This window comes from Electrona antarctica (genome assembly GCF_951216825.1).
Source record: "Electrona antarctica genome assembly, chromosome: 22".
NCBI lineage: Eukaryota > Metazoa > Chordata > Actinopteri > Myctophiformes > Myctophidae > Electrona > Electrona antarctica.
Genome location: NC_136805.1, coordinates 38,943,995 through 38,971,857, shown reverse-complemented (window position 1 = coordinate 38,971,857; position 27,863 = coordinate 38,943,995). Strand labels below are relative to the sequence as shown.

Sequence of the window (27,863 nt, the reverse complement as noted above, 5' to 3'; positions counted from 1 at the left end):
AGACAGACAATGGGTGAATGTAATGCACAATCATTGTAAAGCACCTTAATTGGATTAAAGGTGCTATATCATATAAATGCACCATTTACCAAATGCACCTTATAGGAAATAACTATATGCTTAATAGAGGCCTATTTTAGATGGGTTTAAACTTTTTATTATAATGTTTTTTACGAGCATAGTGGTAATCCATCTAATCCATCTAATCCGTTTGTACCTGTATTTGGGGTGTGTTATGGCGTAGATAATGGGGTTGTGAATGGCAGAGGCCTTGGCGATCACAGCGGGAACAGAGTTCATATACGGATTCAGCAGGTCAGCATATCTGATGGAGGACGCGCACACACACACACACACACACACACACACACACACACACACACACACACACACACACACACACACACACACACACACACACACACACACACACACACACACACACCTTGTCATGCATGATCATAAACATTAGACCTCATACACACATATCAAACACATGTTCTGTCTGTGTTCAATGCTTTTTCCAACGGAAGTCAACATGGTGTGGCCAACATTTTGTGTTGTGTGATGGCGTGGTGTTCTGCCCATCAAACACAAAATGTTTGGTCAAAACATGTGACTCGCAAGGGCTTTCACTTCTAGTGATTTTTGCCTAGTTTACTAGTCGACTAGTCGACAAGGACTAGGCAACTACCTAATTATGTAAAAAAAAACAAAAAACTTAATGATATTTGTACATTTAAAAACGGTGTACATTGGTGACTATAATCTAGCATTCTAGCTGATCTTGAGGCCTACAGAAACGGGGAAAAAACCCACCTTTATTTTGTTCTTATCAACTAGTGAACTAGTACAAGCATGGTCGACTAGTGGATTTACTAGTCGACTATTTGAATAGTCGAATAGTTGCTTAAAGCCCTAACACACGCGCACGCACGCACACATACGTGCACACACACACACACACACACACACGCACACGCACACGCACACACACGCACACACACATACCCTGCAAAGGCGGTGAGAGCCACACAGGAGTAGGGAGCCCAGGAGATGACGTAGAGGAAGATGACGATGAGAGCGATCTTGGCCATCTTCCACTCGCTCTTCATCTTGTGCATCTTCTTCACGGAGCTCCTGCTGCCCTCGCCGTTGATCTTGCCCACCGCCCTGATATGCGCACGCACGCACGCACGCACGCACGCACGCACGCACGCACGCACGCACGCACGCACGCACGCACGCACGCACGCATGCACGCACACTTTTAAATTAATATCCACAACCACATAATGAAGGACACACATATTTACAAGGTGCTGTAAATCAGCAGTTCCCAAACCTTTTTACGTCAAGGACCCCCAAATTTACACTAATTAGCCCCGCGGACCCCCCATTTGAAAATATATGCCAGGGACCCCCATAAGAGAAGATTTTTACGGCTCTAGCACTGATTCTCACCCCGTTTAATTTCAAGGACCCCCAGTTTGACATGCATATATATTTGGTCTTTAACTCCTGAGATTATACAAAATGCACCCATAAGGGTCCATATTTTGTTTAGCTATAGAGTTAAGTTATTGTAACACATCTGCATTACTTAATATATAATAAGTCTACACAATTTGAAATTGTAGAATAATAATTTGAATACGGTAGTAATAATAGTTATTTTGATCAAGTTATCTCACCTAATGGTACAGTATACCACATCAATACAGCATGGAATTGTGGACAAAATCATATCCAACGATAACAAAACTAGAACCAGCCTCTCAGAACCAAAGTTTTGGTTCTGAGAGGCTAAATCTCATCAAATGGTGGTCCGTGACTCAAATGACGAATAAATAATGGACCTTGATATGAAAAGCGTTGAAAACCAGTGACACAAGAGATACAATACAAGGACACGCATATTTACAAGGTGCTGTAAAGAAGCACCTTGTACAACACCGTACAGTCGGCAAATCCTGGACAAAATACCCACACATACCTAATACCTATAGGTACCTAATACCATACCTATACCTGATATGGTACCTATAATACTTAATACTTATAATACCTGATATCGTACCTATAAAGCAGCGGCTGGTATTTAATGACTTTTGTCATAAAAGCTTCCTCTAAGCTGGAATGAAAGTGCAAGCCACTTTAATTATGGAACCTGATGGTTGATGTGCACGCACATCACGCACGCACACATGCACGCAGAGGTATATAAAACAGTACAGTATATATATATATATATATTAGCATTTCTCAAGCTTTACTTTCACGTGTTTGATTGTCAAAAATAGCTCTTTAACGATCTACTGCCATGTTGCCTTGGCATTTGAGACTGCGGAGTGGCATCGTCTGAAAGACGATGGCGTTGACTGTATACGATCTGTGAACATTCTGCCAGCTCCGCTGAAACACTAGCGCTCGTTGCCAATATGCAGGACTTGGATTCAGGGGATGAATGTGATGTTTTATTATAGCAAGTTGTGGTTAGTGGATATATGGTAAATATGTACATTGTGACAGGGATAGCCTGAGGGTATACACCACAAATGTAGAATGACTGTGTGTGTATGCGTGCGTGCGTGCGTGCGTGCGTGCGTGCGTGTGCGTGTGCGTGTGCGTGCGCGTCCGCGTGTGTGTGTGTGTGTGTGTGTGTGTGTGTGCGTGCGTGCGTGCGTGCGTGCGTGCGTGCGTGCGTGCGTGCGTGTGCATTTTGTGAAGATTTATACATGTGTGAACAGTAGTAATGAGCTGGATAATATATGGCCGCATATGCTAAGTTAGTATTGCACATGTTGTTGACTATAGGGGGCTATGAGTTACGATTCTATTGACTGGAATGGCACTGAGTTGGCTCAAGCCTACTTCGTGGAAACTCACTGCACACTGAATAACTCTTCCCACTTCTGGCCCCAAATAATTCCCTACACTTTGTATATACCTATATATTGTCCCAAATATAAGACGACTCTGATTATAAGACGACCCCCATTTTTCAAGACTCATTTGTGGAAAAAGAACATTGAATGTCAAAATAATAGTCTAGTCCCTGATTATAATACGACCCTGTTTTCTTTAGGATATTTCCATTGAAAAAAGAAAGAAAAAGAGTGTTATATTCAGGCCAATATGGTATACTACCATATGTGTACTACGTGTTACCGCTGATACTAAGGCTCTGTTCCATTTAGTCTACAATGGTTCTCAAGCCCCATGATTCTGTACAAATGGAACCAAAAATGGACTCAAGAGTTACACACCCATACTGGGCTATTCTTTTGGTCACTGGTGTAGCAAGCGTGTTTCCAGTGAGCCAGCCAACGTGCACAATATAGCAGCACCCTGACTCTGTTTGACCCGGAAGGGAACATTAATTAGTATTATCATCGGAAAACACCTGAGGGAAGTATAACGGGAAGGATCCCCGGAAGTATAGGAAGAGTTATTCTGCGTGCATAGAGCCTACACTGCGTGAAAAGAGGAGTTCACGGGCAATTATGGGCACTGTATTTTGCCCGTAAAACCTCAAGTTTACGCATATACGGTTAATATACGATAATATAGGTGTGATGGTACAATTCGGGAGCTTACCAGAGTTTGTTGGAAAGTTTAACGGGAGTTTCCTGCAATATACAAATTCGTATTCCATGCTTTTTTGCGCAGTGCTATCCCGTATAGCAGGCAAGCGATGTGGACCTTTGATGTGTGTTAAGTGGTAAAGTCGAGGCTTTAATGTGCCTTTTCGTGCCTTCTCGTTCAGTGTGCACGTCCCCCAGGTGAGTTTCTCAGTGATGTGCAATTCCCTGCGAATCTGAACCGGCTGACCCGTCTCCTCCACTGCTGCTCTGAAGTCAGACGATGGATCGGTGACTCGTAAGTCAGCCGAGAGGGAGGGGTCAGCCGAGAGGGGCAGTGAGTTCACATGGTAGATGTAGTCATGGTGCTGTACGTGCTCTCTGCCTCTCTTTACTTTTTCTTTTTAGAGTTATGATTTTTTATTCAGGATAATTTATACTGTATAGGCAATTAAAGATGGAGTGCCACGATTTTTTTCCTTATAATATAAGGAGGAAGAACTTGTTCCAAAATGTGTACAGTATTTGTTAAAATCATGCTTTTATGTGGACACGCCCACCAGTTCATAAGTATGCCTGGTTTGCCTGGTGGGTGGTGATGGGTGGTGATCCGGAAGAAACCCTAAATACAAAGTTAATACACCAATACTCCAGGGTGTCTAATGAAGTACTGTCACCTCATAGACACATGAAAAACTGGAAAAATACAAAAGTTGTGGCACTCCATCTTTAAGAGGCAGAGGGTTTTTTAACATCCCATCCCCTGCCACTCGTCATGGTTCAGACAGAAGGTCCAGGATCCATGCTGCTGCTGCTGCACAGGCATGGTGTTAAGACATGGTTATCCTGAGCTCACTGTGAAGTGTGTTGTGTTGAACACTGAGCTGATGGGGTCTATATGAACAGCATGCTCACACTGTGAGGAGTTTGCTTAGAGTATATATGAATAGAGACGTCACCCGGGTTCTCCTCCCATCCACTTGCATTAAGTTGCTCAAAAGCGCATGAGGCGATTTCACTCCTCCTTCCTTGTAGGAACAGAGTGCATTCTGGGATTGATTGGGCCAAACACATGAACGCGCTGCCATTGTACTGAAACCGCGTTCACGTGTCATCATGAACGTGCGCAATGATAGTCAACGGACCAGCGCGTTCATGTGTATCCAGGCAGCAATACCAAATTCGGCCACTATGTTCATTGCGCCTCAGGGTTTCCTCCGGGTGCCGTCTCTATTCATACTCTAAGGGAGTTTGTTACTCTCCAGGTGGGAGAGAGGGCAGGGCGGTGTGTGATATCATCTACTATATACGGAACTGCTTGTACTGCACATTCCCCAGTGACTCTGAACTGAAAGAGATATCATATTTCACTTTCAAAAATATATATGTATTTGATATCGTTGCGGTCGGGAGGAAACCTCATAACTCAATTTTTTAGTTGTTTTTTTGTTGTTGCATAAATCAGTGCTATTGAACACCCTCTACGTCTGTGTGTCTCTACTTTCCAATTTCCAGTACTTTTACTTCTACTCCACTACATCTCAGAGGCAAATATTGCACTTTTACTCCACTACATTTATTTGAAAACTTTAGTTACTAGTTACTTTATAGATTATTATGACAAAACATACACTGACCACTTCAGGCCTGTATACATGTCGGCCATTTGAAAAAACTGCAAGCTCACTGTTCTGTTACGGTTGTTTATTTTAAGTTGTGTTTGTTTTAAAAAATATGTGAATTCATTATTTTCTATGGCAGGTAGTGTCTCTTTAAGGAACACAGGAAGTGGGTCAGGTTTACCATGTGACACTCACGTCATGTGACTACAACCAGGAAGTGCTCTAGAGTTTCCTGACAAACAATTCATGACACAAGCAGACTAGAACTCCTGTCTATTGTATCTGCAATCATCTGCTCTTATACTTTCTCAATAGTTGCATCGTTGGTATGTACTGTCATATTTTGTTCTAGTCTATGATTGGAGCTCATTATTTTTGTATGGAAAGTTTGTTTTGTGAAGTTTGATTTAAAGGCCTGTTAAGTAATTATTGTAATGCAACATTAATGTGACGGTTGCATTAGTAATTTAATACAGTACATGCAGTCTACAGTTTACTTTACATGTGCAGTTTGCAGTTTATATGCTATATGTTTACACTTTGCAGTAAGCATAGTTTTGTTATGTTTTATCTGCTTTCAGTTTTACCCTTCTATTCATTATTAAACCTGTGGACAAAGAGAGAACGTCTCCAGAGTCTTGATGAAGGGAAGGCGTTTATGCTCACCGCCAAATGATACACTCTATAACGAGGGCGGCACAGTAAAACAACGGCTTCGAAGAGGAGATAAGGCAGTTTATGCAAACTACAGACACTGCTACTACGTCACAACAGCACGTGGAGCTAACGACAGCTACAGTAGAGCCTACAGGTAGCCTCTTCCCATTACGCCATGGCATCAAAGGGTTCACTCAAAACGAGGTCCTGCACATCAGGCTCATGTAATTTATCCACAGCTGCTGCTAAGGCCCGAGCAAAAACTGAAGCAGCAAAAGTACGCCAAAGATTTGCAGAAAAAGAATCACAAATGAAAATAGAAAAGGCTAAGATGGAGGCTTCTATGGGAATAGAGAAAGCAAAGTTTGAAGCTTCTATGGACATGTTGGCTCATGAGAAGGAGACTGCTGCTGCCACGGCCGAAGCAGAGGCCCTAGAAGCAGCTGCTGACGCAGAAAGTCAAGATTATTGCAGCCTTGGTGCTGACCCCACTCCACATGACACTGCACAGCGTGTCAGAGAATACGTCACTGATCAGGCCACGGAGCGAATTGTAATGCAGTCAGCACCAGAAACGCACCAACCTTCACAAGATGACACAAAAATGGAACATGGAAATCCGGAAATAGCAGCCCCTTCCAAAACCCTGCATCTCAATATAGAGAGTAACCAGGACAGCGCTGACATTCGCCCTACAGTCACAGACAGGACATCAGCTCAGCAGTCCAAGCACACTCCAGATACCCCTCTCCCATCAAGAAATATGCAGGATCATCATCGCACATATGGAGCAACGGACAGAGATCATAGTGCCCCTTGCCCCTCTATGCCCAAGCTTGAACCTCAATACCGCCATCAGGATCACACTCATCACAGTCCCCCTCGCCCCTCCATTCCCAGCCACACTTCACAACGCACCCACCACGACCAATCAGGTATGTCTGACTTTATCAGATATTTTGCTCGCCGTGAGCTGGTCACCACTGGCTTGACTCAATTCAATGATCAACCACAAAGCTACAGAGCTTGGCAACGGTCCTTTCTGAATGCAATCAGAGGCCTAGACTTGACGTCCAGTGAGGAGACAGACATGCTGGTCAAGTGGCTGGGAAAAGAGTCCGCTGAACATGCTAAACGGATCAGAGCTGTCCATGTTAACTTCCCAGACACGGGACTCAAGAGGATATGGGATAGACTGGATACATGTTACGGTGCGCCTGAAGTAATTGAGGACGCACTCTTCCAACGGATGGACAACTTCCCAAAAATCTCCAATCGAGACTATTCAAAACTCCACGAGTTAAGCGATCTCCTTATGGAAATGGAAGCAGCAAAGGAAGACGGAGACCTGCCAGGCCTTCAGTACCTAGATACACCACGGGGAGTAAATCCCTTGGTACTAAAGTTGCCCTCTAATCTGCAAGAAAAATGGCTGTCCTTTGGATCCAACTACAAACGAAAGCACAACGTCTCTTTCCCTCCTTTTGTAGTTTTTGTCGACTTTGTAAGCGAACAAGCCAGGATCAGGAACGATCCAAGTTTTAGCTTCATTGGCCAAGCGGATGTCCCCCCAAAAGCAGACAGGACCCCTTGGAGTAGCAGACAGAAGGAAATCTCAGCCCACAAGACGGATATACGTCCTACATCCCCAGTTGCCTCAGACAGGCAACCTGTGGATTCGGATAGAGAGTGCCCAATCCACAAAATGCCCCACCTACTCCGGAAGTGCCGGGCTTTCCGTGAGAAACCTCTTGAGGAACGTAAAGCATTCCTGCGCGAGAACGGGATTTGCTATAAATGTTGCACATCTACACAACACATGGCTAAGAACTGTAATTACTCGGCGCCGTGTGGGGAGTGTGGGAGTGAGAGGCATGTGTCTGCCCTCCACCCTGGACCAGCACCGTGGACTCAGGAACCATGCGTCCCTTCAGAGCACGGCGGGGAGCAGAACACTACGCCATCTCCAGAAGTCACAACTCACTGCACCCAAGTCTGTGGTGCCGATCAGAGCAACAGGTCATGCTCGAAGATCTGTCTCATTAAGATCTATCCTGTCAACCATCGTGACAGAGCACTGAAGGCCTACGCGATCATCGACGAGCATAGCAATAGATCTTTAGCTCGTTCTGAGCTCTTCGATGCCTTCAATATCCAAGGCCCTTCCTCTCCATATTCTCTCCGAACCTGCTCTGGAGTGACAGAGACAAGGGGGAGAACAGCATCAGGCTACCGAATTGAATCTTTGGATGGAGAAGTCAGCCTTCCCCTACCAAGCCTCTTGGAGTGTAACGACATCCCTAACAGCAGATCGGAGATTCCAACACCCAATGCTGCGTCTCACCACTCTCACCTGAGGTCAGTAGCCCACCTCATCCCACCGCTCGATCCACATGCTCAGATCATGATCCTCATCGGGCGCGACATCATCAGAGTCCATAAAGTGCGCCAACAGCTCAATGGCCCTGACGATGCCCCCTACGGCCAGAAACTTGACCTGGGGTGGGTTATAGTTGGTAACGTCTGCAGGGAAGAGGTTCCCAAGCCCACCACAGTGAATGCGTTTTACACCAGAACAGAAACAAAAACAATACATCAGCAATGTATCCAACCATCCGCTATGCCGACTAAAAGCATCTCAGAAGGATACCGTCCAGTCCGACCTGATCCAGGCAGCATGGGTCAGGCAGCCTCTGTCTCACAGCTCGTTCCCAACAGTGTGGTCCACCACACCACCATGTGCAACTCAGCTACCAACACTGCCTCTACTTCACGTGAACTAGTCAAGACGGGAGCAAAGACAGCTCCCACACTAAACCTCAACAAATCATCACTGAGAAACAGCACCAGCGAGATCAGCAGAGCTACTATTGCTAACAAGCATCCAGCCTTTACCCCTTTAGCACGTCCAGATAGACACAACGGCAACACTCATCCTACTGCCAACCAAACTGCATCAAAACCCCTTGGCACCTCCAGGCGTACTACTACCACCAACACCAGCGCTCTCAAAGGAAACAGAGCTCTGTCACCGCAGAAGCTAATCCGGACCCCCAATGCATCAGCAGTCTCACGGGCCTACTGCAAGGAGCCCTTAGGAGATCTGCCCGCAGATACAGGGAAGGCTCTGTCAAGAACATTCATGACTTAAAAATAGACATACACGCAAGTGGAAGTCAAGGTCACCACAACGTGACACTAAAGACAATCCCACTGCTCCCTCCTGAGAGGAAGTCTTAGTAACTGACTTTGGGTAGTGGCGTTTAAATCACGCCAGACGGGGAGTGTTCTGTTACGGTTGTTTATTTTAAGTTGTGTTTGTTTTAAAAAATATGTGAATTCATTATTTTCTATGGCGTAGTGTCTCTTTAAGGAACACAGGAAGTGGGTCAGGTTTACCATGTGACACTCACGTCATGTGACTACAACCAGGAAGTGCTCTAGAGTTTCCTGACAAACAATTCATGACACAAGCAGACTAGAACTCCTGTCTATTGTATCTGCAATCATCTGCTCTTACTTTCTCAATAGTTGCATCGTTGGTATGTACTGTCATATTTTGTTCTAGTCTATGATTGGAGCTCATTATTTTTGTATGGAAAGTTTGTTTTGTGAAGTTTGATTTAAAGGCCTGTTAAGTAATTATTGTAATGCGACATTAATGTGACGGTTGCATTAGTAATTTAATACAGTACATGCAGTCTACAGTTTACTTTACATGTGCAGTTTGCAGTTTATATGCTATATGTTTACACTTTGCAGTAAGCATAGTTTTGTTATGTTTTATCTGCTTTCAGTTTTACCCTTCTATTCATTATTAAACCTGTGGACAAAGAGAGAACGTCTCCAGAGTCTTGATGAAGGGAAGGCGTTTATGCTCACCGCCAAATGATACACTCTATAACGAGGGCGGCACACTCACAATGTGTCGCATCGCGACGCATCAGCTATTTTCAAAAGATGTTTATATACATTTGAAACCTTGCAATGGCATATTCTTCATAATTATCACTTTTACTTTTAGTACTTTAAGTACATATTGATCAGTGGCGTATCCAGGAATTACGTTTTGGGCAGGCAAGACAGACAGACAGACAGACAGACGTCATCACTCGCTCATGTCCTACACACACCGATTCTAGAGTCAATCGGTAGGACGGGATATGAGGGGGAACGCGTGCGTGCGTGCGTGCGTGCGTGCGTGCGTGCGTGTGTTTGGTGGGGGAGGGGGAGCAGGGGACAGTGTCAGGATCATGGTAGAGTGAGACATCAGGGCAGACAGACAATCGATGCACACCTGCTAACACCTCATAAATCAACAGCACATCAAAAGAGACATGCATGCACACACACACTCTCACACACACACACACACACACTCTCTCTCTCTCTCTCTCTCTCTCTCTCGCACACGCACACACACACACACACACACACACACACACACACACACACACACACACACACACACACACACACACACTGACACACACCACTATCACACAGTCACAGACCTTTACTTGGTCGCACTTTGCAAGCCCTGCCTCTTGCTACGAGCAGCAAGAGGCCTGTTCAAGGCATTATCTCAGGGTGCCACAGATGTCTATCTACCGGGTAGACTTAGAAATAAAACTAGTATTGAGCAATCATTTCAAGTGGCTCTTATTTTTCAGGAGGAAGAGGAAGTCCGTTTTGGTTGTACAGCCCTTAGAGTATATTAATATAGAGACGGCACCCGGAGGAAACCATGAGGCGAAATGGACATAGTGGCCGAATTTGGTATTGCAGCTTGGGGCCAAAGCTGGTCCGTTGACTATCATTGCGCACGTTCATGATGACGCGGGAACGCTGTTTCATACGTGAACGCGTGCATTGACAGTCAACGGCCCAGCGCGTTCACGATTTAGCCCAAACCATCCCAGAATGCACTCTGTTCCTATACCCGGAAGGGGGAGTGAAATCGCCTCATGCGCTTTTGAGTGAATGGGAGGAGAAATCCGGTGCTCTAAGGTACAGCCAAGCTGCCATGACAAGTTGATGCCGGCAAGCGCTATAGTCTAACCAAGTAGTGAACTGCAATTTACAATTTAGCAGATGCTCTTAATCCACGGCAAGTGCTACGGCAAGTGCTACGGGCTAAAGTGGAGTCTGAAGACGTGAAGCTCAGCTTGTAGATCACATACACATCGTGTGCGTGTGTGTGTGTGTGTGTGTATGTGTGTGTGTCTGTGTGTGTGTGTGTGTGCGTGTGTGTGTGTGTGTGCGTGCCGTGCCTCCTCACCGGGTGGTGCACCGGATGGCTCTGAAGATGTTGCAGTAGCAGAAGATGATGATGCCCAGGGGGATGAAGAAGACGAAGGTGAAGAGCAGCATGGTGTAGGAGCGCACGGCCGGCGTGAACGTCACGTAGTCCCAGGAGCACGACGTCAGCAGGCCCTCTGGCACGTACGCACCTGGGGGGCACGGCCAAGCATAACGCGTGCTTAGCATGTTAACCATCAAGGTCAAAGGTCAAAGGCCAAAGGTCCTGCAACATTCTCGCTAACATCCGCAATGCTCGGCCCTTAAGTCGTTGCGACTATACCCTTGGCTGCTTTTAAAGAGGGAGTGCCACAATGTTTGTATTTTTCCAGTTTTTCATGTGTCTATGAGGTGACAGTATACTTCATTAGACACCCTGGAGTCGTTTTTTACGTGCAATGGTGTATTAACTTTGTATTTAGGGTTTCTTCCTGGAGGCTGAACCCTTGACAGTCAAACGGGGCCAATGAAATAAACAGTAATATAGTGACATCACACTATCACCCTAACCCCTCCCCCTTTATCATACAACTACAGCTGTGGGTGCGGCTTCAGTTCAGGTGGATCACCACCCATCACCACCCACTAGGCAAACCAGGCATACTTAATGAACTGGTGGGCGTGCCCACATAAAAACAACATTTTGACAAACACTGTACACTTTTTTGAAAAAATGATACGTCCTTATGTAACAATAAGACCTGATGATCATGTTTTAGGGTGGAAAATAAATCATGGCTCTCCATCAGTAAGCGACGATATTTGGTGTAGAGCAGGGGTGTTCAAAGTTTTTCAGACCAAGGACCGCCTATCTGAGAGAGAGAGAGAGAGATGACACAGGTGGGGCACCACTATATCGTATAATATTGTTGCAGAGTAAACTTTTTCATAGATTTCATATAGCTTCATACTTGTTTGACATAAACTATCATCAGCGCTGTTAGATTGTCATCAGTGTTGGATTCATGTTAATGAGTATTTTCTGATTGCATCAGTATTTAGTTGACCTTTCACTTAGTCTGCTAAAATATCAACACTGCAGCCAGGTTGCCAGGTTGGCAGTAATTGGCAGTGCTTCCACGTCCAGAGTGAACCTGCTCAGCAGGAGGTAGCTGTAGTACTTGATCACACGAAAACAAGCCCGACAACTGAGAATGTGTCACTTTTGTTGTATGCCGTGTTGTAAGGATCAAAGTAAAGTATGCTGTACATTAAACTATACATGTGGAAAGATCAAAGGGGCTTTTTTTTATTGGCGCTGTCAGCGCTGTAAGATTGTCATCAGTGTTGGATTCATATTAATGTGTATTTTCTGATTGCTCAGTATTTAGTTGACCTTTCACTTAGTCTGCTCATTTCGTCCCTCTCTTTGGGTTTGCCTGGAATTTTTCACATCTGCTCTTTATAGCGCCACCAGGAGGCCGAAATATGTAAAACACATATACACTAATATTACTCCTTCAGATTTTATCCAAATTTCACGCAAATCGGTACACATGCTCTCCATAGTCATGTGATCAAGACGGGTTTGTTTGATTTCTCATAATCCACCCTCATTGGCTACGATTGGCTACTAAACTTTTCAGGAGTAGCCCGCTTTGTACCCGTTTTGTACAAATCGCCACAACTACTCAACGCAGCGTCCGATTGTGGTGAAACTGTGCATGCATATTCCCACTAGGCTTTGGAAGAAATGCCACTTGACCGTTTTCAAATCAGCCTCATGGTGGCGCTACAACAGGCCAAGCCGCGACACACACACACACACACACACACACACACACACACACACACACACACACACACACACACACACACACACACACACACACACACGTTTATATTGCTCCTAAACATTTTGCCAAACATCACACACACACTCCTATCCTCCTGGTGGAGACCTGTGCCCAGAAGGGCACTTTCTCTAGTTTGGTATGGTTTTTTGTTTTTGGTATTTTTGTTTTTAGTTTTTTTTTCAATGACGAATGGATATGTGTCTTCATATACGGTAATAAAACAGCTTGTGCGAAACTCTCCTTTAAGTTATCCTGGACCCCCTGTTGAAGGCCCCTTTAAACTATGTTCAAAGCGCTCCAATTGGCTTATTCTCCCATTGCGTGCACCCGTATGTTCGGTACGCCTGAAATTCGTCCAGTGAGAAAGTGGTTCTGTGGTGCAAAAACTATAGTCGATTTTCAGCATGCAACCAAGTGTAAAAAAAGTGTATTTTACTTATACTGGATCTCGTGTCCACTAGTCTCTTCCTAACATTTCAGTCTAGTTTTTTTTTTGTTGATGACATTGTCAATATATTTAATACTTAGTTTTAGTCATCATAGCTTATGGTTTTTATCTAGTTTCCACTTAGGTTCCGTCAGTGAAAAAAGCTATAGTCGACGAAAACATTTCGTCATAATATCAACAGTGCAGCCAGGTTGCCAGGTTGGCAGTAATTGGCAGTGCTTCCACGTCCAGAGTGAACCTGCTCAGCAGGAGGTAGCTGTAGTACTTGATCAGCTTGTTCCGTGGTGCAAAAACTTTTCAGCATGCAACCAAGTGTAAAAAAAAAGTGTATTTTACTTATACTGGATCTCTTGTCCACTAGTCTCTTAGTCTCTTAGTCTAGTTTTTATTTGTTGATGAACTTGTCAATATATTTAATACTTAGTTTTAGTCATCATAGCTTATAGTTTTTATCTAGTTTCCACTGAAAAAAGCTATAGTCGACGAAAACATTTCGTCATAGTTTAAATCGACAAAATATCAACAGTGCAGCCAGGTTGCCAGTTTGGCAGTAATTGGCAGTGCTTCCACGTCCAGAGTGAACCTGCTGTATATGTCAGCACTCAGCAGGAGGTAGCTGTAGTACTTGATCACACGAAAACAAGCCCGACAACTGAGAATGTGTCACTTTTGTTGTACGGCGTGTTGTAAGGATCAAAGTAAAGTATGCTGTACATTAAACTATACATGTGGAAAGATCAAAGGGGCTTTTTCTTATTGGCTGCAGGTGGAATTCCACCCACTGAAGTTTAGCCTTGAAGTTTAACCGGTGAAGACACAGGTGACAGCACACGGCAAGCAGACGGTGCTTGGGAATCAGAAGAATCCCCGGTTCACACGCGCGTGTGCGTGCGTGTGTGTGCATGCGCGTGTGTGTGCATGCGCGTGTGTGCACTCACGTACAAGACTCAAATGCAGGTCAATTGAGACTCCACCGGTCATTCAATTATTGGCTTTTAGGAATGCGACAAAAACAAAAACAAACCAAAAAAAAGGCTGTGAATTAAAGGCTTCATGGGGTGTGTAATTGGTGGAAAATAAGTGATTTTTTTGGGTGAACTCAAATTGTCACTTTAGAAATGTGCATATACCCTGTATATACATTACTGTGGTTACTGTTGAGTGAGAAAACAATGTTGCACATCAAGCGAATCATCCGTGGACCCTCCAAAATCATTTTGGGAACCATGGATTCAGGGATTGCAGGCGTTCTCAACACAGCCATCAAACAAAAATGTTTGGTCAAACCATGTGACTTCCATTGGAAATGCATTGGGGCGGCCATTAAACACGGACAAGACACGGACAAGACCAGGTGTCTTTTAGGTGTGAATGAGGCCGTAGAACACGCACACAGCACTGCACTGCACTGCACTGCACTGCACTGCACTGCACTGCACTGCACTGCACATAGAAATCACAGCATTCCCTATATATGCCGTTTCAGGATGGTTCCCTGGATTACCACTCAGACAAACACGCTCTCCCTTCTGGTGGAGACGTGGAAGGAAGCCACAGTTCATCAGTCTACCTTCTGACAGATGATACATGGCTGCCCTGTGAATGAACTTCAGCCCCCCCCAAACACTGCAATTAAAAAACCATGTGAACCAGAGCGTTACAACTATATGTCTTGGGGGAACTTTTTGGGGCGGAAATTGCCCGTATCTACAATCTCAATCTCACAAAGCAGTGTGGCGTGACGTGTTGTGCATGAGCTTGTCGATGGGCTATTTTTGGGTGAAGTAGATTTATTTTGGTGTAGTAGAGGTATGTGGGGGGGGGGATTAAATATAGACTCTCGGTTTTCTCAAGCCTGACAGCTCTTCGCAACTGTGCCTCATAAAAATTGCGAACGGAAGCCGTCACCTCTTTGTCATTTCCGTTCATGAAACTATCCTATATTGAAATTGCCTAATGCAGGGGTCCTAAACAGGGGGTCCTCAGAGTTAAGGCTCATTCATAGTCTGGATTTCCGGTGGTGAGGTGACCACCGAACTACAACATGACGTCACGGTGGTGAGGTGACCACCGAACTACAACATGACGTCACGGTGGTGAGGTGACCACCGAACTACAACATGACGTCACTGAGCCGCGGTGAAGAGCAAACCACCGTCACCGCCCCAGCCCTTCTCTCTGTTTTTACTCACCACCGCTCAACGTTATTTCACCTCACCACCGGAGCGGTGTCACCTCACCACCGGAGCGGTGCTCACCTCACCACCACCGGAGAGGTGGTCACCTCACCACCACCGGAGCGGTGGTCACCTCACCGCAATATCCCTATTTTGAGTATCAGAATCACTGATGAATATCACTGATGAAAACTAAATAAAAACTAAGCTATGATTTCTAAAACTAAGACTAAATAATAATAACCAATGTATTTGTTTTTTTTAACAAAATAGACTAAAATGTTAGGGATGGACTAGTGGAGAAGAGATCCAATAGAATTTAAAGACAAGTCATTTTATGATTGGTTGTTCTCTGAAAGGTTCCACAAGCTCACAACACACTGCATGCGACACGTTGTGAGCTTGTAGATCGGCTATTCTCGGTGGTCAACCAAGTGTGAAATCAGGCATTACGACGCCATTAAGGCCAGGCTGCCAAAGTACATATTCGTTCGACAAAATCAACTGTAGATTTAGTCGACAAAAATCTTATGATACATGAATCAACTAAAATTAGAGTTAGTTAGTTAGTTAGTTAGTTAGTTAGTTAGTTAGTTTATTTTTATTTCAGTTATTTTTTTAAAAACAATACAGTTGATAGGCATACAGTAGCCTACAACTAAGTCAACAAGGTGACTATATTTGGCCGAAAAGGTTAGGGCTGAAGCCGAAGCTCGAGTGACTGAACCCAGGAGGACTCTGTAAGTAAGCAGTGGCGTGCACAGATACACACTAGGGGGTGCTAGAGCACCTGCCCCTCTAAATGTCTGTGCACGCCACTGTAAGCAAGTAATTCATACACAGCGTTTAAGAGGTTAATACAGGAAATATACAGCACAGGGCGTGGGGTAACTATACAACCCAAACGGCCACGATGTCGGCCAACAGGAAACGCCAGCATTATCGCTCATATTCAATTTGCACACAAACAACGGGGAAACAATGAATTTAAAGATGTGAAGATAAACATGCGAGAAAGTGGAGCGACTATTTGGTTGGTTCACGTTTCGACACAAGGTGTTACTTTTCCTTCCCTCTTATCTAAGTGTAAACAGGCGCCCCTCCGAGGCTATAGCTTTATGGTGTTAAAAACCTCTCCACACCTCAACCCGAGGAAGACCAATATTCAGACACTTAGGGCTCCATTTTCGTCACCGCTAAACCCCTTATCCCTAAACTTCTTTGCCTTTTTTTACTATTTTGCAAAACATTTTTGAATAGTTAAAACGGCCAGTCTACAAGCTCACAACGTGTCAATGTAGATTGGCTAGTTGAACTATTCAAAAATGTTTTTCAAAATAGTAAAATAAAAAAGGCAAAGAAGTTTAGGGATAAGGGGTTTAGCGGTGACGGAAATGGAGCCCTTAGTCTGTATCGCCTTCCTCTGTGTTAAACGTTGTTGCGAATGCAGTGAGCAATAACTATAGAAGCTGGCCTAAACTGTCTGTCTGTCTGTCTGTCTGTCTGTGTGTCTGTGTGTGTGTGTGTGTGTGTGTGTGTGTCACGCTGTAACACCAACGGCCCGCCACCAGAGGGCGCAGCTGTAACACACACACACACACACACACACACACACACACACACACATACACACACACACACACACACACACACACACACACACACACACACACTAAAAACGTAAAAAAAAAACCACACACACACAATTTACAAGCTGCGTTCGCTTCCCGCGTTCGCGCGTCTTATCAGTGATGGTGGATGAAGTATAGGCTACTCACGTGTTTTACTTAAGTAAAAATATCAATACTGCAATACTCTGTCAAAGTCCTGTATTTAAAATGTACCCGCGTGAAAAGTACAAAATTATAGACATCAAAATATACTTACAAGTACCCAAATTGTGCAGAATGTCCCAGTTCACAAGGTCAAAATGTCTATAGAATCTTTTGAAAATGCTCACGAGCTGCTCACACATTGTGAACTTGTACAGTAGATCTTGCTATTAAAATTAAAATGGCCAGAATGTATACACAGCCTTAAGTGGTCTGTGACTGTGTTTTGTAATAATGAACAACATCTATAAAGTAACTATACAGTTTTCATTAGGGCTGTGAATCTTTGGGTCTCCCACGATTCGATTCGATTCCGATTCTTGGGGTCACGATTCGATTTAAAATAAAAAATTCCAGATTCAAAACAATTTTCTATTCAAAATGATTCTCGATTCAATACATAGGATTTCATCACAATCTACTCCAGTCTTGAACTGAAGTGACTACAGTAACTTGAAAATGACTGAAGAAGACATGATGTTTACTGTGATTAGGGTGAGCTTACATTTTATATCACAAACACCATGTAGTGAAAACTCCTGTAAAGAAATCTAAAAAATAAAAAAATAAAAAATAATACAAAAATAATTAAAACAAATAATAATCGATTTTTGGAAATTATGAATCGATTTTGAATCGTTCATAACGGAATCGCGATTCTAATTCGAATCGATTTTTTTTGACACCCCTAGTTTTCATGTAGTGGAGCAAAAGGACAATATTTTCCTCTGAGATGTATAGTGGGGTAGGAGTAAAAGTATTGCCAAATTGTGTAAACTAGAGCGTTGCCCCCGTTGTGATGCCAGAACAGGCACAGCGGGGTACAGTAGCTATTCGCCAGATTTTCTCGTTTCAGCACAGATTGTGTTTGCCCGGATTGATCTATTACCTTTGGAGCATAACGCCAAAGTATTTGCAGCTTTGATCGACGAAAATATCCGGCGTAAAATAGTCCCATGGTTTGTTGTTGTTGAAGAGAAAAACATGCCGCCACTACGATGCGAAACATCCATCCACTGCTAGGGCTTCTGGGAAAATTAGTTCAATGTTTGTAAATACTATTTACAAACATTGAACTAATTTTCCCAGAAGCCCTAGCAGCCCAGAGCATGGCTAGATTTCCGGTTTCGTCATCATAACGCGACGGCCTCGTCAGCAGGTCCGCGACAAATCCTTTTTAATTATTAAAAAACGGCGAATTAAACACATTAAACAAATAGCGGGTTTAGCATATTACGCAGCACCGACACATGGATTAAATAGCGAGGAACGCGGCTTACGCAGTAGAACTGTTAAAGGAGCATTCAGTGATTTGGGTGATTTTGGAAAAAAAAAAACCCCGTCCGCCCCAGTAACAAGCAGTGTTGTTTTTGGCAGAAAATTTCTATTTTAGTTTAGTCATATTCTAGTCACTTGGAATGTTTTAGTGTTTTAGTGTTTAGTTTAAATGTCATAAGACTTTAGTCGACTAAATCTACAGTTCATTTAGTCGACTAAAATGTATTTTGGCGGGCCTTGATGCCGTCGTAATGGCTCATTTTACACTTGCTGAAAATAGCCGATCTACAAGCTCACAAGCTTGTAGATCGGCTATTTTCAGCATCCAACCAAGTGTAAAATGACTTATACTGGATCTTGTCCACTAGTCCCTTCCTAACATTTTAGTCTAGTTTCTATCTGTTGACGAAATTGTCAATACATTTAGCTTATAGTTTTAGTCATAATAGCTTAGTTTTCATTTAGTTTCAATTTAGTTTTCGTCAGTGAAAAAAGGTAGTCGATGAACATTTTTCGTCTTAGTTTTAGTCGACAAAAACAACACTGGTAACAAGATGTGCACATGCACCCACTCTACAGTGGGGGGGGGGGGGGGGACACGCAACAGGCCAACAGCAGGTGTACCAAGGCCCGCCTCCGCTCGATCATGATTGGAGGAAGGCCCCTCTCTATCCTGATTGGATGAAGGATGGGCCCTCTAGCCAAAAACAAAACCTAAACCTTTTTTGACCTCAGGGGTGAACTGGGGACAGGGAGGAACTCCTTATGGTCAGCAGCACACTCTATAGAGCGTCGCAGTCCCGCCCCCTCGAGAGACCAGGAAAAGAATTCCCCGTTAATTTTCCTCATAGACTTTTCAAAAAGTATTTATTTAAAGACATTTACGCCGCGGACAAAGCAAACTCTTGTCGTGACAAATCATGACAATAAACACAATGTTTTGGGCCAAACAAAGAATTAGAAAGTAGAAAAAAACGGCAGGTTACAACACTTTTTTTGTTGTTTTTCGTCTTTGTAATTATTTGTTTGGTCCAAAATATTGTGCTTGTTGTCATGATTTGTCACGACTCGAGTTGGCTTCGTACGACGCTTAAAAGGTCTTTAAACAAATACTTTTTGAAATGAAAAATGCATTGGGATTCATTTCCTGGGCCTGGCGTCGTCATGAAAGGGGGCTCTATTGTAGGGAGGATTATCACAAAAAAAGAAAAGTGATATTTGAATTAAGTGAAATCACTGAATATACTTTTAAAGCAGCTATAACATATACAACTCAAACTTATTTCTAATGGGTTGAGCCTCAATCACCACTCTGATATAACCAGTCCATGGCATTTCTTTTTTTGCTTCTGAAGCTGTTTTAGCTGCAGTACCACAATGTCCTGAGGTGGTGGGGCGCTGATATGCAACTTATTTAATATTTGAGTCATAATAATACTGATGCTATAGATTAACGCAGGATTGTTTCCATCCCATGCCAGCTTGGAAAATCAACAATGGCGGACATTGTAAACAAAGTGGAAATGCAAATTTGGAACTGAAGACTGAAGAGAGGGAGGAATTATACAAAGTAGGGTGACATTGATGACATCACAAATACGACCAAATCAGTTGAGCTGTTCCTGAGAGCAATTTCCATAAAAGCCCCTATATGATGAGAAATCCTGATTGTTCAAAATTGCATATTTGTGGGGATAGAAAATGCACAGGGGAGCTAAAAAAAACACAAACAAATTAATTAATTTTAAAATTAAAATTGAAATTCATGTTATAGGCTACTGTAGGTCCTTTAAGTACAGTACTTGATTGGGCACAATTTGGAATACACGTATTTGAAAATACTTTTTTTGTATTGTAAATACATTGTAAATGTATTTTCTGTATTTTAAAATATACAGAAAATGCGAATTTCAAATACATGTATTTCAAATAGTAACCATTGAGTACATTTTTCCTCCTATATGATGGACCCTCTTGTAAACAAGTGTAATGCTTTATTGGGTCGTCCACGCACAGTTAACAGTCTTTGAATTGAGTTTGAAATGTACTGTAATTCTGCAAACTGTTAATACATATTTCAATCAATCAATCAATCAATCAATCAATCAATCAATCAATCAATCAATCAATCAATCAATCAATGTACTTTACACCAATGGCATCATATATTAGACAATGTGGTTAATGGACATGACAATAAACACAATGTTTTGGGCCAAACAAAGAATTAGAAAGTAGAAAAAAACGGCAGGTTACAACACTTTTTTTGTTGTTTTTCGTCTTTGTAATTATTTGTTTGGTCCAAAATATTGTGCTTGTTGTCATGATTTGTCACGACTCGAGTTGGCTTCGTACGGCGCTTAAAAGGTCTTTAAATAAATACTTTTTGAAATGAAAAATGCATTGGGATTCATTTCCTGGGCCTGGCGTCGTCATGAAAGGGGGCTCTATTGTAGGGAGGATTATCACAAAAAAAGAAAAGTAATATTTGAATTAAGTGAAATCACTGAATATACTTTTAAAGCAGCTATAACATGAATTTTAAAACTCAAACTTATTTCTAATGGGTTGAGCCTCAATCACCACTCTGATATAACCAGTCCATGGCATTTCTTTTTTTGCTTCTGAAGCTGTTTTAGCTGCAGTACCACAATGTCCTGAGGTGGTGGGGGCGCTGATATGCAACTTATTTAATATTTGAGTCATAATAATACTGATGCTATAGATTAACGCAGGCTTGTTTCCATCCCATGCCAGCTTGGAAAATCAACAATGGCGGACATTGTAAACAAAGTGGAAATGCAAATTTGGAACTGAAGACTGAAGAGAGGGAGGAATTATACAAAGTAGGGTGACATTGATGACATCACAAATACGACCAAATCAGTTGAGCTGTTCCTGAGAGCAATTTCCATAAAAGCCCCTATATGATGAGAAATCCTGATTGTTCAAAATTGCATATTTGTGGGGATAGAAAATGCACAGGGGAGCTAAAAAAACACAAAAAAAGTTGAAATTCATGTTATAGGCTACTGTAGGTCCTTTAAGTACAGTACTTGATTGGGCACAATTTGGAATACACGTATTTGAAAATACTTTTTTTGTATTGTAAATACATTGTAAATGTATTTTCTGTATTCTAAAATATACAGAAAATGTGAATTTCAAATACATGTATTTCAAATAGTAACCATTGAGTGCATTTGACCTCCTGATGAATTACTGTTCTGTTGTAGTTGTAGGACTAATGACTGGTCTAACCAAATGACTAGTCTAAACTAAGTAGTAAGTACTGTCTAAACTAAGTACTGTCTAAACTAAGTACTGCACCCGAATTGAACAAGGTGGACCCTCTTGTAAAGTGTAATGCTTTATTGGGTCGTCCACTCACAGTTAACCGTCTTTGTATTGAGTTTGAAATGTACTGTAATTATGCAAACTGTTAATAAATATTTCAATCAATCAATCAATCAATCAATCAATCAATCAATCAATCAATCAATCAATCAATCAATCAATCAATCAATCAATCAATGTACTTTACACCAATGGCATCATATATTAGACAATGTGGTTAATGGACTGTATACCCCGGCCCTGATTGAAAACAGTGTAGGGACATTTATAGCCGCATGCATGCGTGGTGTTGCAACCTATACATCGACATCCATTTGACGTGCATGCACAAAAGGAAAACACAGAGCGAGTGGGAGACATTTGAGGGAGGTTTGCGATAAGATCATAACTCCTTTTTCCTTCCTGTTATGTTTTCTAAACACTACAGGACTAGATTTTAAATGATCTCCGGGCCTATCCTCCCAAAGGGGGATGTTTTAGCACATTCAGAACGGGAACCCCTTTTGGTGTTTTAAGCCTTATGTTAATAGGGTACTTTAGCTATTGAAAAATAGCAGATCTACAAGCTCATAGCGCGGCACCGAGTGCCGCGCTATGAGCTTGTAGATCTGCTATTTTTTGAAAAATCGTGAAAATGTGGCGCAAATCTTTGAATATATATTCTTTCCGAGCGAACGTTTTTAACTCAAATCTTTGCTTCTGGGGGTGTCCCTGGTACAACATATTTTCAGATGGGGATCGGCGGCTAAGTACATATAATTTTGCGGGTCCTTGACATGAAAAACTTTGAGAACCACTGATATATAGAAACATGGGTTTTAGGATTTAGAAGACATTTGTAGAATCGTCCTCAGGTCTAAATGGGTTAAATTCGCGTATGATCTCACCCATAGTTACGGAAATAATTTGCTTCGACGTGAAAAAGGAAAAAAAAGCACCCTTCAGATCTGCTTTAGGCAGATGAAAGTCAGTCCTCTCGGATCCTGCTTGCGGTATCGGGGGGATTGTCAAGAGTACATTTTCACGCACCAGAACATAAACATGCGATGATCGCATTAGTGGCTGTTTGGTTTTTTTACACGGCAATTTATTCAAGACATTATTAATAAGTTAACGGGTCATTATAAGCTTATTATAAGCGGCTTTGGACTTCCGTTTTTTTCTGTAAGCTCGCTTGTTAAATCAAATATTTCTTGCATGCCAATGAAATAAAACTTAGTTGTGAGATTATGTTTTGTTTTGCAATGAATTAATAGCATAGTAATGTGTAGTCATTGTTGTAAAATCTCTCTAAGTACTGGACCCTCGTCTGGTTCTGACAGACAGGTAGTGTGTGCAGGCTGGGTGGTGTGTGCTAATCCGGTTGAACTATTCCTTTGGTACGACGACTGCGGCGGCAGCCCGGGAGAACAAATTAACGAGACACGAGACAGTATCGCGCTAAGGTTCACAAAGTTTATTACACAAACAGGAACATATATAGAGCGTCGCAGTCCCGCCTCCTACCCTGGACCAGGAAATGAAACCCAATGCATTTTTCCCATAGACATTTCTTAAAGTATTTATTTAAAGACGGTTACGCCGCGGACAAAGCCAACTCGAGTCGTGACAACTCATGACAACACAAACAATATTTTGGACCAAACAAATAATTACAAAGAAGAAAAACAACAAAAAAAGTGTTGTAACCTGCCGTTTTTGTCTTCTTTCTAATTATTTGTTCGGCCCAAAACATTTTGTTTGTTGTCATGATTTGTCACGAGTCGACTCGAGTTGGCTTTGTCCGCGGCGTAAACGTCTTTAAATAAATACTTTCTGAAATGTCTATGAGGAAAATGAACGGAGAATCATTTCCTGGTCCAGGGTAGGGGGCGGGACTGCGACGCTCTATAGTGCTGGATCATAATGACGTGACAATAAGATATGAGACAGAATAACGTGCCTACTGCAGCAAGGCTGCCGCTGATATGTCTCTCGTAGCCTATCTATAACGTATGCTACAGTACAGGCCGTACACAATACATATCAAGTACACTGTATCTCAAGTTGGAGTACACAGAAATGGGCAACTCATGATTATAACATAACAGTCATGTTGTCATGTCTCACTGACAGCTGTTTGGTTTGATTGTGCTGCGCTCGTTGCGTGTTGATTCGGGGGATTTTCGGGAATCCATTACTTCAGTCTTATGTTGTGGTTATCTTGTTGCTTGTTGTAATACTCTGTGAGTTTGGAACTTTTGGAAGTTATATTAAGCCGAGTCATTCATGGCCTGATGATTCACAGACATAATACGTTATTTTATTTTATAATAATGACTTCCGACGCAAGTGGAAGTGAGTGGAAGAATTCGAAATTGGCTGCGGTAAACAATGGAAGATATACAATGTTTTCCTCGGAGGACATTCTGTCACCTGAAAAGATTGTGGACCATAGTTGTTACAGTAAAAATGAGAAAAGGCTGCACACAGGTAGCCACGATGCTGTATATTTATTGAACAAGAATCCAACGTTTTCGACCTTTCGGCCTTCTTCAGGGAATGAGGGAATATTCCCTGAAGAAGGCCGAAAGGTCGAAACGTTGGATTCTAATTATGATGGACGCAAAAAAAGACGCCTGCTTCTACACTAGGTGAGACGTTTTTTACTGCACGCTCTGTGCTCGTAGTGTAGTCTGTGCTACAGACAGTTGTGCATGTACGTCAATATATTTAGTCTTATAGTTTTAGTCATCATAGCTTAGTTTTCATTTACGGTATAGTTTCCATTTAGTTTTCGTCAGTGGAAAAAGGTAGTCAACAACTAAGACATTTTTCGTCTTAACCCATTTAGGCCTAGCCTGGAACTCACCTATGCTTTTTATGGCATAGGCGAAACTATGCGCAGCTGCTGGACATGAGACTAATTACTTAGAGCGACAGAGAGAGAGAGGAGTGTGTGTGTGTACATGTGTGCGTGTGTGCGTCAATTTAACAAAGGTGCAGACGATCAGAAATCAGCAGAGAGTGAGAGATGTTTGCGCTACTCTATGCCGAATTGAAGTGGACTCGGACCCAGACTTTTTTTTTCTCCCTGGAAAAAAAAACGTCTGGGTTTCTGAGGCTAATTTAGGCCTGATGTCGAAACTCGAAATTGAATTACATGTCTTCTAAATCTAAACCTTTTTCTGAAATACCTACAGTATGTCTCTATGTCAGTGGTGCTCAATATTTCATGTCAAGGACCCCAGAAACTATATGTAATTGGGCCATCGACCACCATCTGAAAATATGTTGTTCCAGGGACCCCCCCCCCCCCCCCCCCCCAGAAGCAAAGATTTGAGCTAAAAACGTTCACTCTGAAATAATATATATTCAAAGATTTGTGCCACATTTTCACTTTTTTTCAAAAATAGCAGACCTACAAGTTCATAGCGCGGCACTCGGTGCCGTGCTATGAGCTTGTAGGTCTGCTATTTTTCAATAGCTAAAGTATAACATAATGTTTTAAAACACCAGAAAGGTGTTCCCGCCCAAAATGGGTTAAGTTGCAGTCGACGAAAACAACGACTGACGCACATGCACACACAGCGTACTGTAATTCAGTATTTTAGCCGTGACGTGAGCGCCCCCTCCTGAGATACTTCCGGGTCCTACTTTTGTGTCGCTTTTGTGTCCCCATAGAGTTATACTGTGACGCTCCGTCGGACTAAATCTGAGACGAAAACAACCACGAAAGTCTAATTTTACCGCTTTCCTCGCAACAACAAAGCTGCGCTGCTCTCCCAAATCTGGCTGTGACAGGCCGTCTGCCCTAGCCTGGTTAATAAACCAGACCGAATCAGCCGTTGGCAAAAAAAAGTTGCCTACCAGCGGATTTCGGTCTGGCGAGGCTCAGTAGCACGCCTCTTTCCTACAATCGAGAACAGGTCGGACCAATCGGGACACGGTATGCAATATGGGCGGGCTTTGGTACAGTGACGTTCAATGCTTGAGACCTTTGACTGACAGTAGCTCTGACCAATTGCGTCAAAGAGAAAATGTTCCCCGGGAAATGAAATCCAAGTGGAGCCAGCCCAGACTGATATACCGCGACAGTGTTGTGTGATATTAGTCTGGCTTATTAGCCAGGCTACGTCTGCCCCACACTGAATACTATCGCCATTTTATTTCATTGTGTCAACTAAATCCTCATTAATGCAAACTAGATTCAACATACTCAAGCCTGCAAACATTCTAAATATGCCCCCGAAATATTTTACTGAGTAAATGGACTGTTACCACCTTCAATGATAATAATAGTCTTTATTGTCTCCACATCATATCTTTTTTTTGTCATGGACACTTGTACAAAACATTAATAATTCTACTCGAGTTGGAAGCATTAAGACCCATTTTAACCCTCAATGGCTTCCTTTCTGAAAAATAACGTCATTGTAAAAAGATTCACGCGTTTAGATATTCTATTTACAATGAGATGCGGACGGGAGCTGGTGCCACTTGGACCCGGACGTAACGTAGCACTACAAAATGACGTCGGACTTGAATACTGAATACTCACTCCAGCCGAAGAAGGGCGGCAGGCTCCAGCCCATGGAGTAGACCCAGGCGGCCGCCAGGATGCACAGGGCCTTCCTGCGGGACAGGGCCCCCAGCGAGGCCAGGGGCCGCGTGATGACCACATAGCGGTCCACGGCGATCACCATCAGGGTCATCATGCTGCAGATGCCGGTCAGAGCGCCGCAGAATGCATACAGCTCACAGCCTGCATGGTGGGGGCCCATAGATAGATAGGTTAGATTTAAGCAATAAGCCACGAGAGGTGTCAGGTTACCGGGTATTTTACAATGGCTGGGGGCGTAGGCATACCCGACGCGGAGCGGAGGGTCTTCTACCCCCCAGCCATGCTCGGCAAGTAGGCTATGTGACGGGAGAATAGCACTTGATGTCTTTACGGGGCTGCCTGGAGCCACACATTCACAGTCATATGAGCCGGGCGGTGCTTATAGACGCCCGCACGGCATGGGTTCGTAAGGCAATCAAGCGCTCCCCTTCCCCAGTACAGCTACAGAGATGCAGAATCAGCTGCGAATGATATAAAGTGATTGAAGTTGTGGGTTATCGGTGAAACGGTCACGTGACCAGCCAATCAGAATCAAGTATTGGGACTAACCGTTTTAGATAGATAGATAGATAGATAGATAGATAGATAGATAGATAGATAGATAGATAGATAGATAGATAGATAGATAGATAGATAGATAGATAGATAGATAGATAGATAGATAGATAGATAGATTTGTTTTCTTGCTACGGTCTACCTTATATTTTTAAAACAAAGCAATAATACAGCCTCATCGAAGTTGGTGTTGTAACTTTATATATTGTCAATTACTTCCATGAGAGGGGGAGAGGTGGTGGAGTTAGTTGCTTTAGTAGACATTTTGAGGGTCCAATGGAGTTAAGAGGGTTTCCCAAGCACTTTTTACTACTTTCCATTGGTTCAATATTTTCGAAACAACACACAGACATAAAGGGTGTTCAATAGCACTGATTTATGAAACAACACACAGACATAAAGGGTGTTCAATAGCACTGATTTATGAAACAACACACAGACATAAAGGGTGTTCAATAGCACTGATTTATGAAACAACACACAGACGTAAAGGGTGTTCAATTGCACTGATTTATGCCAAAAACAAAAATCTAAAACCTCAGAAATGGAGTTATGAGGTTTCCTCCCGACAGCAACGAATACTGTATAGTTAAATCTAAAATTAAACAGCTGCTTTCCTGGTTTCAATGGGTTAATGAATGATCCCACCCAAG

General features: G+C 42.8%; 1 protein-coding gene across 1 annotated transcript in view; it reads right to left on the bottom strand.

Annotated features, from left to right (window-relative positions):
- The window catches only part of opn4b (opsin 4b), a gene marked incomplete at its 5' end in the record, with an annotated part of 70,414 nt that overhangs the window by 26,299 nt on the left and 16,252 nt on the right, over positions 1 to 27,863 (bottom strand). Inside the window, 4 exons of the mRNA XM_079492122.1 lie at positions 218 to 325; positions 1,012 to 1,173; positions 11,145 to 11,316; positions 26,593 to 26,796. Of these exons, the coding sequence (XP_079348248.1) occupies positions 218 to 325; positions 1,012 to 1,173; positions 11,145 to 11,316; positions 26,593 to 26,796 (646 nt within the window). The remainder of the gene's footprint in view (positions 1 to 217; positions 326 to 1,011; positions 1,174 to 11,144; positions 11,317 to 26,592; positions 26,797 to 27,863) is intronic.